At 34.4% G+C, this 14,677-nt stretch overlaps 1 protein-coding gene across 2 annotated transcripts in view; it reads left to right on the plus strand.

The window, feature by feature from the left end:
* Window positions 1-14,677, plus strand: part of CALCR (calcitonin receptor) — a 135,977-nt gene that overhangs the window by 75,148 nt on the left and 46,152 nt on the right. For both annotated transcript variants that reach the window (XM_055137221.1, XM_004602183.3), the window contains exons 3-4: window positions 3,064-3,141; window positions 11,726-11,882. In XM_055137221.1, the coding sequence (XP_054993196.1) occupies window positions 3,091-3,141; window positions 11,726-11,882 (208 nt within the window). In that variant the 5' untranslated portion in view covers window positions 3,064-3,090. The remainder of the gene's footprint in view (window positions 1-3,063; window positions 3,142-11,725; window positions 11,883-14,677) is intronic.

A 14,677-nucleotide genomic window follows, 5' to 3' on the forward strand; every position in this document is an offset into this window, starting at 1 on the left:
AGAGATAATATCCTAAACCAGGCCTATTGAAAATTGCTTACTAATCTTTTTTTATATTCCACCTGAAAACCTATTTATGCTTCTTTTTATTCTTATTCAGTTAAGCAGTTGGTCCCTGTTAGTTCATTTTGGACAGTCCCTGCACTGTCTCATTAATTCCTTTTCTTCATTCATTGCTTCTTTGCTCTGAAGAATCCAAAATATGGTGGATTGCTTCATTCTCTCTCTCTATATATATCTATTCTTCTTTGTCTTATTTTTGGCCTTGAAATTCATAAAGTTCTGTCTTTCTTCATAACTCAGCTAGATATTATCTCTCCCTTTATCAGAAGTTACCATAAAGGACTTAGCTTCAAGAGTGTTACTCCTATAAGGCATTACCTAACCCTTGTCAATTAAAGTTCAAGGTTTCTTACTAGAGATAGTTTTTAAATAGTCCATATTTATTGCAATTTTTTGCATGGGGGATTCATTATAATTCAAAAAAATAAAATAATCTGAAATTATAGGCCATTTAAATTACCAGGAAAGAACAAAATGACTTTGTTTCTTGAATAAACTCTCTCATCCCTAGTGCTCACACATAGGTCTATTTTCATACTATTTTCTTCCACTTCAGTTCTTCGTGAACAATTGTAAAAGCTGTGTGTGGAGCTGTGAAACCACGGGGCTCCTCTTTCCAACAGCAAGATGACGATATAGCTACATTCCCCAGGCTCTTCATTTTAATAATACTGTAAAGTAAGAACCAAGAAGCTTATACTTTATAAAATATAAAATATAGGACATAGGTAGAACAAGGCAATTAACTGCCTAATCGCCCTATATTCTCCTTCATAGAGAAGCTAGTTTCTTGCTGTGCTTAACATTCACATTTAGAATTAATGAGCAAGGCTTTCGTGTCAAAAAGAGATCTTGTTTTAATTCTGACAACTTTTAATGCTTCCCACAGATTAAATAGTAGGACTACCATAAGAAGAATATCTATAAAAATTCAATGTGTATATGTGATTTCCTCCCATTAAAACAGGATCACATTTAAAAAAAAAGCATGTCAATTTCACATGCACATATTTCACATGACTTAGCATTCACACAGGACATAAATCTCATCCAATATACTCAAATAGTGTTATTCCCAATTAAAAGAGACTATTGAAAAGTTTCTTATATTTATTTTTCTAAATTTCTTCATTGGCTATCATTTTCACAAAAGTTACAAATCTAGAAGGCAACTTTTAAATTTTCCTTCTTTATTTCTTGCCATGATTATGTTGCTACTTGTCACAACTCAGGGTTCTGTACTACATTCCTAACCAAGGGTTTTATGATTTACTTAAAAATCATAGCACTGAGAAATGATAATTAGTAGGAAGCAAATTACTCTAAGGGGGAGTAGGGTGGGACACTGTAACAATAGTGAGGGAAGAAGCAGACACTATGGTGGAGGGTGTGATGTTAGAATGTTTTAGCATGAAACCCTGCCATTAGCAATACTGTAAACCACAGTGCCTAAGTAACTTTTTCAAGTACCAGAAGGAAAAAAAATTTATAGCACTGACCTCCCAGAGAGATAGTACAGTGCATTAAGTTGCTTCTCTTTGATCTTCATCACCTCATGTGGTCCCTTGTGCCCAGTTGGACAGGAGTGCTCTGGGGCACAGGGCCAGCAGTAAGCCTGAGCACAAGGTATGACCCCCAAAATGAAAAAAAGCAAACAAAAATTATAGCACTGAATGAAGATATCGTTATTCTCAATTTGTTTTAGAAAATGGCTTGTAAGAATCAGGAGAAAAACAGATTTATAGCTATCACCTTGGTACTGATATGAACAATAAGCCGTAAGACAGAGGAGAGGGGTGCACACAGTCAAAAGTATAGCAAACACAAATAGAATCAAAACCCAAAGGTAAGGGGTTGAGATGAAAAAGTCTGTGACAACAAGGATAATTCCCAGGTTCTCATTCTGACAAGTCATTAGTAATTATGCAAGTCATTAACATGAGAATTTCAGGAATTAGCACTGGAAGATAATGTATTCAAAACTGTTAAGTGGTGGTGTTGGGTTTATAGAGCTGAAAAAATTATAGTTCCATGCTTCCTTTAACTCAGTAGACCACAGTCACCATAATATTAGTAATTATCATCACATCTAAGTGATTGTGTGAGTGCCAGAAAATTGTTGATAGCTTTAACATGATTTTATCTGAAAGGAGTTTAGCATCAAGTAAAGTTTTTCAATGTATAATATTTAGATGAAAATATCAGACACATAGAACTGCAAATGAAACTTGAGTAATACATTTTTTATGTTGGTCACCAAGAAATGTATTTTATTATCCACTTCAAACTCCAAGAAAAATTTGTAGGAAAGGAAAATACTGAAAGTTCTGAAGGAAACTTACTTAAAATTGATCTTAAATTACATAGGAAGTATAAATATTCTTGTTTTAATAATCAGAGATTGTATTTGTTCAAATGAGGCAACTTCTTAATGAATTTTGCTTTGAAATTTTTAGCAATTCTATTGATACTATTTAGTTAAAATCCACTGTTTGCTTTTATTTCCACGATTTATTTTGGTATTGATACATAAAGTGATAATAATTTCATAATAGGGGGACTTTAAGCAACTGATTAACAGTATTTTCTGTTTGAAAGGAAGGACAACAGACTGTGCAACTTCAAATGCATTACAACAAACAAAATGTTCTCATTTGCATGTACTTTGCTTAGAATGTCTTGGGAACCAGAGAGATAGTACTGGTCCTGCCATAAAGGTGCTTGCCTTGCACAAGCTGATTCCAGTTCAATCCCCCAGCATCCCATTTGGTCCCCTGAATCCCTCCAGGAACGATTCCTGTGTGCAGAGCCAGAAGTAAGCCCTGCGCACCAACAAAGGAAGAAAGAATGTCATGAGACATGGATCCTCATCAATTAAATTATATCAGAAAACAGACTATACTAAATAGTAAATCATTGTTGATTAATCAGCATATATTACCAAATGCACTACATTGATATTAATGTGATAGTTAACAATTCTTTGCTGTATTTCTCTAGGTTTTAGATCTACTTCAAAAACCAAAAATGAAGTTCACAATTACACGTTGGTGCTTGACTCTATTCATCTTTCTAAATGTAAGTAAATGTATGATAAACTATACTAATAAAAACTGTTGAAATAGAAAGGACTTATTTTAAGTATTATTACATGAATATTTTCAAGAGTAGGTATTCTTATCCAGAAACCAAATATAGGTTCCTTAAAATGATGATTTTCTTAATACTGTGTTAACTAAAGACCCATCTACATTTTCACTAATTTAGTGTTACATTTTATCCAGAAATGTGAGCTTTGTTTATTCATAAAATATTGGTACTGATTTGAGATATTATTTTTATCTTAATATTCTCTTGAAATTTCAATATTATCTTGAAAATTAATATTGAACATTAAAAATATTCCTGGATAAAACGTTTTTGTGTGATATATGTGGATTTGAACCACAGTTGTGAATTTCTATTTTTTTAAAATATATGAATTCTTTCAGTCTGGTTGATTTCAAGTGTATTTCAAATAGTCATTAAGTTTTATCACATTTAAATAATCTTTAAGTCTTAACATATCACTGTCATTTCATTTATTCAATCTCTTAAATCACATTCAAGTTACATAATTTAATAGTTTTACTACTAAATGATTTAGTAATTAGTCACAACTATAAGTGTGACTAGAAATACTAGCAATGCCTCTTCTTTTGTGTCAACCCACATAAGTTTTAATAGCACATAAGGAAAATGAATCAATTTTACATAAACAAATTGGAATGTTGTGATCCTTATCCTCTTTACCATAGCACAACTATTTTGGCCTTTAAATTATAAATGGAAGTAAAAGTCACTCTAATACCTTTATATTATCTGAAACAAAGCTTGCCTCTGTTCCAGAGCCAGGATTTCAAATGGTCATCAATGTGGAGTTATAATACTAAAGGCCTTTATAAGCTATCTCTTTTTACATTATTCAAGGAAAAATATTGCACATGCTGTACATGTGGATTTAAGTTATGAGGAGATGGTGATCAAACTGAGGTCTCTGGCATATAAATCATCTTCTAGACTTTGAGCTCACTCTTTTGATCTTGAAGAGAGTTTGAGTTTGAGGGGCCCAGAGATATTACAAGTGGGTAGGGCATAAGTCTAGCACATAGTTGACTCAGGTCTGGCCCCTAGCATCCCAGATGGTCCCCCCAATCCCACCAGGGATGATCCCTGAGTACAGAGCCAGGAGTAAGCCCTAAGCACTGCTGGGAAAGGCCAACAACAAACAAACTATAAGAAGAGTCTCATTTGTAATTTTATGCACCAGTAGTTTATGGGAATGATTTTTAATATAATACTTTTGTACCTATTTAAGTATAGTTTATTTATTATGTAAAAACTATGTATGTAAAGAAACTACATAATATTTTAATGTCAGAAAAGGTGCTGTGTAAACTTGTATTTGGAAATGTTGGTATCTTCATGCCATTAGAATATAATTTTCAAAGCTCTATAAAAATATCTTGTAAACTATTAGAATATTTATTTTTTCCTGTAAATTTCTTAGCCTTATGTCACATTCTGTATATGTAGAAATAATTTCATGTTTTATCTATAAACCAGTAGTTTTGTTGCAGGTCAAACAAAATCTGTATGATAAATTGTGATTATTTTTAATAATTTTATTTCATTTAATTACATTGAACACTGATATAATAAACACTAGTAGATATTGATAAGATAACTTGTTCTTATAACAAGATTAACAAGATAATCTGTGAATTATTACTTTTTATTGCAGAGACTATGATAATTTGTGGTGTGCACAAACCATAGAGTAGGCTCCTTTTATTCAAAGCTTCTACCTAAAATTTTAAAATTCAGAGATTGAAAACAATTATGTAACTCTCCTAGAGCCACAAAACAAATGCTTTTTGTTTTGTGACCACCTATTTACTAGCAAACACAGCTATACAGAACACTTTAATGGTTTTATCCTATCAAGGGAGACAAACAGAAAATGGCCTCTCTGTTTGCTTAGATTAGTATTTGACTTGGAGAATTTTTCCCTAAAATATTTTGAATGCATCAATTTTCTTATAAAATATTTTCTGTCTTACAAGGCACACCTTAGAAAAAGTCTATCAAAAAATAATTTTAATTTCTTCAAAACATCAGTTTATTGATGTTTTATTGTGTCAACCATTACCAATGTTTATTGACTTTTACAAACATGATTTCCAAATTATTTTTAAATTTTCATTTGGACCACTACATTCCATTAGTCTCATCTATATTAACTTAAACCCATCTATTCACTTCCTTTCTGTTTTCTAAAGTAGTGCAGTAAGATTAAAGAGTGCTTGGCACATTTGAGGAGAACTCAAAAATTGCTTGCTGGGGCAAGAGAGATAGAGTGGGTATTAGGTAAATGGCTTGCCCTCATGTGGCCAACCCTGTTTGAGAAACCAGTACTATAGAGCATTACCAGGAATCACTTTTGAACACAGAGCCAGTAACAGCCTCAGCATTGTCAGATATGACCACCAAACAAAACAAAGAAAGTTTGTAATAATCATTGTTGATAACTATGAGGGCAGGAGCCATAGCACAGAGGGTAGGGCATTTGCCTTACATTTGCCTTACAGAGTTCGATTCACACAGTGTGTTGGGCATTTGTCTTACACTTGCCTTACAGAGTTCGATTCCTCTATCCCTCTCAGAATGCCTGGCAAGCTAATGAGAGTATCTTGCCCACACAGCAGAGTCTGGCAAGCTACCCGTGGCGTATTCGATATGCCGAAAACAGTAACAAGTCTCACAATGGAGACGTTACTGGTGCCCACTCAGGCAAATCAATGAACAACAGGATGACGGTGACAGTGATAACTGTGACAACAATAATGAAGATAGAATATTTAGGTTCTTCTGAGAAGCATTTTGTTCTTGTTAACATAAATGGATTTCCCCATTTGTTTATTATATTCACCACATTTTGTTGTTTAAATAGCTAGTTCATAGATTATCAACTTCTGATCCTCTCTGAATGAGGATAGACTAACACTACAAAGTTCTAGTTTATTGTTTGTTATTATGAAAATAACTGAAAGCTGAAAGCAGCATATAATTCTAAAATTTACATTACTCAGTTAGGAATGGTCATACCGAAATCCTGTTCTTTATATAAATGTATGGATTTTTAATTCATATTTCTATTAGAATACTAATCTCTGAGGAGATCAATTAGAATCCTCCTCTTTAGCATAGTAACATGGGTTTGAACTTCAACAGGCTTGAACTGTTGCAAAAGTAGACCACTTCTCAAAGCTTTCCAGGGAACAGCTCTGTAACTCTCCTATTTTTATGTTTGAGAGACATCCTGAAATCCCAATATAAGCCACCCAGTGCCTTGAATAAAAGCAGGAACTGCTTGAGTATGGCCATTCAAATCCGATTGTTTCCCCTATATTACAAAGTTAATGTAGATGAAATCTTCTAAATGTAAGCTCCTTGAGAGCAAAAGCCTTGCAAATCTTCTTCACTATTGAATATCCAAAATTTAGAAAAGTACCTGACATGTACAAGGCACACAAAATAAAGATTCACTGATGTTTTGACTAATGACTACAACTATTGTGGCAGCTTAGTAGTCGTATATGTGGTGCCATTTACTTGAACCCTTAGGAGTGACATCACAAACTGCTAGTTAGGACAACATTGAGGTTTAGTTTTGTTTTTTAAGAACTGAGTGAGATGCAAAACTTAGAACACTGGTCTTTTCAGAACGCAATATGCCCTTAGTGCCACATTTCTACCTTCATGTACAGAACAAACTTCATGTGCATCTCTCCATCCTCAATAGAGTAAATGTAATAAAATAAACAAAGTATTTTTTAATCTTTCTTTTTTTAAAAAAACTTTTTATTAAATCACCATGTGGAAAGTTACAAAGTTCTCAGTTTTATGTCTCAGTTATACAATATTCAAACACCCATCTCTTCACCAATGCCCATATTCCACCACCAAAAACCCCAGTATACCTCCCGCCCCCAACCCCTACCCCCTACTGTATAACTAATGAATTTCACTTCATTTTCTCTTTACCTTGATTACATTCCATAATTCAACACAAAACTCACTATAGTTGTTGGAGTTTCCACCCAAGAGAGACAGACCTACTACCAAGGAAGCATTTGATAATTAGTTTTCCATTTCTGGAAATGAAGAGATATGTAGCCCCACTGCTACAAGTACATAACTCTCTTTTTTTTTCTTTTTCCTTTTCCCTTTTTTTTCCCCCTCATCCTCCTTCCCGCGCCTCATAGTATGGTGTACGCCACGCCGCGTCGGCCAGCGTGGGGCTTTTGCTTAGTTCACAGTCCAGAGAGGTGGCTGCTACATTAATAACCTTCAATATTTCAACAAAAACTTACTGTTATTATTTGGATTTCCCTCCCAAGTCAGACCTGTTCAAAAGGAACCGTTTCACATTGCTGACAATTATAAATGTTAAGTCGAGCGGACGCTGCCGCGTCCTCGCGGTTTTGGATTTCTGTATAAAGTCCAGGGAAAATTCTGCCAGATATTGCATAGCCCAGCTCACAGTCCCAGTGCATTGCTGTAAGAAGTCTCTGGAATCAAAGTCTTTAGGCGCAGAGGGTCCGCTTCACGCTCAGTGGCTCCGGATTTATCTGGGCCGAGGGCGTGCTGGTTACGGCCCCTTCCCATGAGTTCCTGGGAGCCCCAAAAGTAAAAACCGAATACCTCTGGGTTTAGAGTCTCAGAAGATGGTGCCTGCCATGTGGGTGCCGCCAACCCGCCGTTTTCCGTTCAGGAAGACAGGGTGGGGAGGAAAAAAATCCACCCCCTGGCAGCACGGAGTTGTAGCCCAGTTCGCAGTCCCAGTGCATTGCTATTGGATGCTGCGCTGGATGCTCAAATGTGTTAGATCTCTGGAGTCAAAGTCTTTAGGCGCAGAGGGTCCGCCTTAACCTTTCAAAGAAGAAAGTTTGCCTTTTTATTGCTGAAAAGTGTAACACTTTACAAGCAATTTTTATCTGTATAAAATCACCAACCAAACTAAAATATCGATGGATTTTATGAAACTTGTATGTTCTGTTTTAAGCAGTAGTAATCTGATATTTTGAATGTTATATAAATTATTTTTATATTAATGTTTTTATAAATCTCTATTTACTTATTTCTTATATAAATTATGTCATAGTGTGAGTCTAATATTCATAAAAATGTCTGTGAAACATTCAGCAACCACAGGAAAAATTCTATCATCCACCATCAAGAAGAACCAAACCAGGAGAGGATGAAGATTATCGTGGCTCTTCTAACAACAGAGATTCAAATTTTTCATTTTTTCAGTGTTGAAACAATCTCTGCTGAACCAGACTGCAAATCAAGTTCACTGGAGTTTGTTTCAATATTGGAAGAATGTTAATATGATACTACTGTCAACTGCCTGCACTGCACCTACTCTTTCAGATGGTCGTATCTCCACTATTGCCGATATTATAACTGCATGACACCAAATAATTCTGTAACTTAAAATGAAAGTTCAGGGTTTTCCTCTTGCTATGATGTACATACTGTTTTCCAAGCACTTCTGTAAATTTCCAACTAGAGTAGGAACTTTTACTAATGAGATTTTCTTTTACATCAAAACCAAAATTCAGATTGTGTTTCTGGAAATTATGCCAAGTTTAAGTAAAATAATCCCTAATGCCTAGACACTTGTCACAGAAAGTAGTCCCTCCTGTAAGCACAGAAAAAAAATTATATTCTACCTTCTAACTTGACTTGAAAATTTAAAAATTGCTCAGAAACATGAAAATTCTCATAATAGATTGCCAAGAATCTAAAATAGATGCACAACATCAACCAATAATTAACATCTCATATTTAAAAGATATCATATTTTAAAGATCATGGTTACATGATCATTAATATAATTATTAAAGCAGGACCTACAAAGGTAGTACAGAGGTTAAAGCACTTGGCTTCCAGGCTGCTGCAGAGGCAGCAATGGTTCAAACCCTGGCACCATTTACAGTGTGGACTCTGAATACATAGCCAGATGTAGCTCCTGAGTACTGTAGAGTATACCTCCCTAAATACATATATGTATGTATACATACAAACACATACACACTCATATGCATTCATACAAATGTAGGTTAATAGAATTCAGCATGAAATCTTAACATGATGTTACTTTAAACATTTTTTTTACCTCCAAACAGTTAAATTCCTTATTAGATATATAACCATTTAGTGGTTTCTTTCCCCTCCCCGACAATTTCAAGTCCAGAAAATATTTTATAGTGTTGGTCTTTCTTACTAGACTGTAAGCTCCATGAGGGCAGGGCCTATGCTTGTTTTATTCAGGATTGTATCTTGAACAGCTAGCACAATGCTTGACTTACAAATCCTATGAACAGTCACTGAAAATTAGCCTTAAAATAAGTGGACTAAGGATCATCTGACAACAAAATTATGCCTGACTGAATTAGTTTAGGATTTGCACATTTTCAGTTCTGTGCATGTGCATTTTAGTAAGTCATTTTTCTTCTGTCATCATTTTCAGAAGCATTAAAAGTGGAAATAGTGGAAATATCCTAATAATTAAAGAGTAGTGCCAACCGTATCCAAAATGTGTCAATCTATTACCATGACAATTATAAGTATTTGTTTTTTGTATTAGCAAGAAATTTATTTTGGTGGTTTGTAAATAAGTCCCAAAATAAGTCCCAAAGAGAATTTGTCCTCTTTGCTTAGCACAGCAATTTTCCACTCTTTTTTCTTACACAGACATTTATTTTTCTACAGCTTTTTAGGCTAAACTGTCCAGGTATTTAACTATTATTGTTCAATCCTGATAGTCGAATATGATTTTGTGTTTTTGTTACTTGAGAAGTAGTGAGAGCCGCTCCTCCTTTTCTATCACAGAGGGCATTGGACCAGGACTTCAGCTTCATGCTTAGCCTCCAAACAAACAATATCTGGACATTTGATGGCAGCCACATAAATTTTCCTAAGACTCTCAATTAGCATCCTTCAATGGTTAAAAAGCTTCAAAAAATGTTTTACTGTATTTTTTGTTTTAATAATAGTAGATAATATGACTTGAGCCTTTCAAGTTCTAGACAATTTTTATTTCTCTTTGTTCACACGTGGCTCTGTATTGCCTGATAGTCCTTTATTCCATGTTTTATTAATCCTTAAATCAAATCTCCCCTGGGTATGATGATTTTCTTATAGTAGCTCACAAATGGAATTCCAGTCTATAGACTTTTATACACTCTTTTTCCTCCAAAAAAAAAAAGCCTTTCTGCAGTTCTTTATGTAGGCACTGCATATCCTTAAAGTTAAATTTCAATTCTACTCTGCATATGTACTTGTCCCTGAACTGTTATTGCTCCATGCTTTCTCTCCACTCTGAAATTTTGTTGTATTCTGCTCTGTATTAGTTTAGCATTTAGTGATATGTTCTCTCATAGGGCAGGGTGTTTGTTTACACAGTGACAAACACTGGAAAACAGTGAGGCTCTCTTACTAATGGCCTGGGGTATACAGATCAATTAATTAGTGATTAATTGATCTGCATTCCACACTGCCTTAGAGACTGTGGGGAATAGAAAAACCTACAGATTATGTTCAATATTGATAAATTTTGAGAAATTTCCATCTTAGAATAATTTAGTCATAATAAGGACAATTAAAAATATGTTTCTACAGATGCTATAGAAAACAAGGAGTACAGGCTATTGCTTTCAAATCTTAAAAAAAATCTCTACAGCTTAAAGGGCAGATTAAAAGATCACTAAAGATATCATAGAAACAGAATAAATTGATTTGTACATCAATGAAACTTAGAAAAATATCAACTAGTAATCTGTTCACACATGCACACGCATACATACATATCAACTCAGATAAATTGGGTCTGTGATGGTGCTGAGACTTAACCAAGAACAACAGCTGCAACTGCATGTACCAAAATGCAAATGCACTAAGGAAAACATGTTTAGAAATTACATTGATCTTCAGCAGTGAAATGAATTACCATGTGTAGGTCATCTGCTGATGAAATCAAATTAAGAGATTATAGCCAATTACCCAAAGCAGAATATCTCAGAAAAACAGTTTTTTTTTCCCCATGGAATAAATGTGTTAAATTTATGAATGTTCTCAGTCTAAGATCAAATAAAAATCAGCTGAAAGAATTTAATTAACATTTTATTGTTTCATTAATATATCTATTTTTAACAGTATGTGTCATGGTTTTTAAATGTGTCAAAGAATGAAAACTTGATTTTTGTGATTTTTAGAGTTCAGTTTACTGGCTTTACTTAACTTTTCAGTGATAAAATTTAAAGAATCATACATTAAAGAGTTAAATTAATGTGTGTGGGTACTATGTGAGTGGAATGAATGTAATAGGAAATTTGTAGGAAGAATTTATAGATTTTACATTTACTCTTTAGTTAAGAAGCATAATATTCAACATAGATAGTATGATAATTGTTGCTTAAAAAAGTAAATGTTTTTAATTTATGCAGACATAAATGTAAAATGCATTTTTACAAATGTGTAATACATATTAATATATCATAAAATATAATTGATTATCTGTATGCAATAAGTTACATTTGCTTTTTTAATACAGCACCCAACCCCAATTCTTCCTTACTCTGAAAATGACACCGTTACTCCTACAATGGAACCTGAGATGTTTCTCTATATTCTGGGACGACAGAAGATGATGGATGCACAGTACAAATGTTATGACCGAATGGAACAGTTGCCCCCATACCAAGGAGACGGTAAAAAGAATTTATCCAAATATATATTTCATATATGTTAAAGACTAATTTTATTTCAATAGTATAAATGTGTTGACTGATTTTTATTTAATATGCTGCCAGTTCCAACAGTGTTCTTCACACCATGGCATGTTTGTGTATTTTATGCAATGGACACACCTAGTTTTTATTTCTCAAATGCACCTGACTACTTTTGGCTAACATCTGCTCTTTTGACAAACCTACTACAATCACTTAATAATCACACGTGGCAAGCAGGAGCAATACAGGACTAAATAAGGAAGAAGAACTGAAGACAGGCAGGAAGGAAATTGTAAAATGGTGGGCAGAGAATTTGCCTGGGGTAAAACCTGTCAAAACTATGCCTACTTTAAATTAATTAAACAATATCTTCTTTAACACCCAATTTTTCAGTAATGATTCTATTCCTTCTTTCCTACCACCAGTTCTCAGAAGACTTAGGAAAATGTATCAAATTAGGAGAGACAAATGCTTACCTCACACCTTCTCTCTGCTACTGCCCAAATATTCTTTTTTTTTTTTTTGGTAAAAGTATCTTTTATTTTAAACAAAATAGTATAAAATAGACAACTGATAATGCTAACACAAATATTTTATATTGAATTTTCTTTTATTTTTAGATAAATTTGATTACTTCTTTTTTGTTTAGTTTGTTCATAGAAACTTTTCATTTTTAAATCTAGTATCAATCTATCATTTATTTTCTTTTTTTTTTCAGTTGCACTTATTTTTTTTTTAAAGAAATATTTTATTGAACCACCGTGAAAACAAGAAAAAAAATACAAAGCTTTCAGGTTTAAGTCACAGTCAAATACTGATTAAACCACCATCCCTTCACCAGTGCACCCGTTCCACCACCAAGAACCCCAATACACCTCCCTCCCACCCCACCCCCCATCTAAGTAGCTGATGATATTCCCATTATTCTCTCTATATATTGAGTACATTTCATATTTCCATACAGAACTCACTATTGTTGATTGGAAATTTTCCCCAACAATCAGGCCTGCTGAATAAGCATCATCTAATAATTTCTCTTCCTTGGTAAAAGTGAAGACTTTGAGTCCGGGCGGCCGCTATCACGGCCGCGCGGTTTTGGGTTTCTAATATTTTAGCTCAGTTCACAGTCAAAATGGATGGCTGCAAGAATCTGCTCTGGTGCCAAAATGGGTTAGGAGACCTCAGGATCACAGTCAGTAGGTGGGAGGCTCTGCTTCTCGTGCCGCGGCTCTTGGTTCATCTCTGGGCGGAAGGCGCGCCGGGAACACCTCCCCTCCCAGGATCACCTACAGGCTACGTCACTAAAGAAAGTCCTACCTCCTGGTGGAGGGGTCTTAGAGGGTGGCTCTCACCGCGTGGCTGCTGCCGCTGCCGCCATTTTCGCTCAGAAAAATGGGGTGGAGAGGGAAAAAAATCCCTCCCCGGGCTGCACGAGGTTGCAGTTCAGTTCACAGTCGAAATGCATGGCTGCAAGAATCTGCTCTGGTGCCAAAATGGGTTAGGAGACCTCAGGATCACAGTCAGTAGGCGGGAGGCTCTGCTTCTCGTGCCGCCTTGCCCAAATATTCTTAAGGCCTAACAAGTCTCTTAGGTGTAGAGAGCCCAGAAAAAAACAAAGCAAAGAATATGAACACCAATATGCTATATTCACTTCAACTATCTCCTTTGCCTCATAAACCATTTAAAAGACCCCACAAGATCTAATAGATAATTGTATTTTTTAAGAAGAATAGTGGTTGGTAGTAGTAGGAAGTTAGCTAAATTCAATTTATTACAGTGCCCGGCTAGCTCAGTCGGTAGAGCATGAGACTCTTAAATACAATTTATTACAGCACATGGTTTGTCTTCTAATAGTTAAATGTTTAAATTTATATATATTTTTTAGAATTTTCCTTTAGACAAAAATATCAAGTTAATTGAAAATAAAATAATTTCTCTGTCTACAGTAATATTAGGTTTTTGTTTTATTTTGTTTTGTTTTGGGAGGGGGTCGAACATGGTAGTACTCAGGTCTCTGTGCTCAGGGATAACTCCTAGCAGTACTTGCGAACCATACTTGCTCCAGTGGGTTGAGCCAGGATGGCCACATGCAAATGCTTTCTCTCTGGATTCAGGTATAAAAACTTTTAAAAAAATACTGAAAATGTATTTCATACAATCCTGTACTCACACACATACATACACACACACACAAACACATACATACATACACACACACTCACAAAGGCATTCTCCTTCACTATAAGTTATCTTAGAAGATTGAATGTTTTGCTCTGATGATTATTTGAGCTATTTTTTCATTGAAAACTGCCTTTAAACCATAGGTACATTCTTTGAAATATTGTATAGTGGTAAATATTCATGTTTTAGGCTAGATTTAGTTTTTTAAATTAAAGAACCACTTGAAGCCAATGTTGATGAGATGAGTACATAAAATTATCAAACTCATTATTTGACTGGTAACAAAGCATAATTCTAAAGTATAAGAGTTTTCAAAAATGTGTGATCTACTAGTTGGCTACAAATGCATTTCAAAAAAAAAAAAACAAACCTCCAGACAACAATTGTATCATCTCAAGCACAAAAGTTTGTAAGCCTGTAACTGTACCTCACAGACAAAATATTTTTAAATAGATAAATAAAATTTAAAAAATAAAAATAAATAAAAAATACCCAGAAAATTCTTTGGAGATTACAGTTTACAAAAATACATAGGTTTCACAGTTATATAGGTTAAGAAAAGTCTTTTACTTAAAGATGACATTTCACATAGT

The sequence above is a fragment of the Sorex araneus genome, chromosome 1 (genome assembly GCF_027595985.1).
Source record: "Sorex araneus isolate mSorAra2 chromosome 1, mSorAra2.pri, whole genome shotgun sequence".
In the NCBI taxonomy this organism is placed as follows: domain Eukaryota; kingdom Metazoa; phylum Chordata; class Mammalia; order Eulipotyphla; family Soricidae; genus Sorex; species Sorex araneus.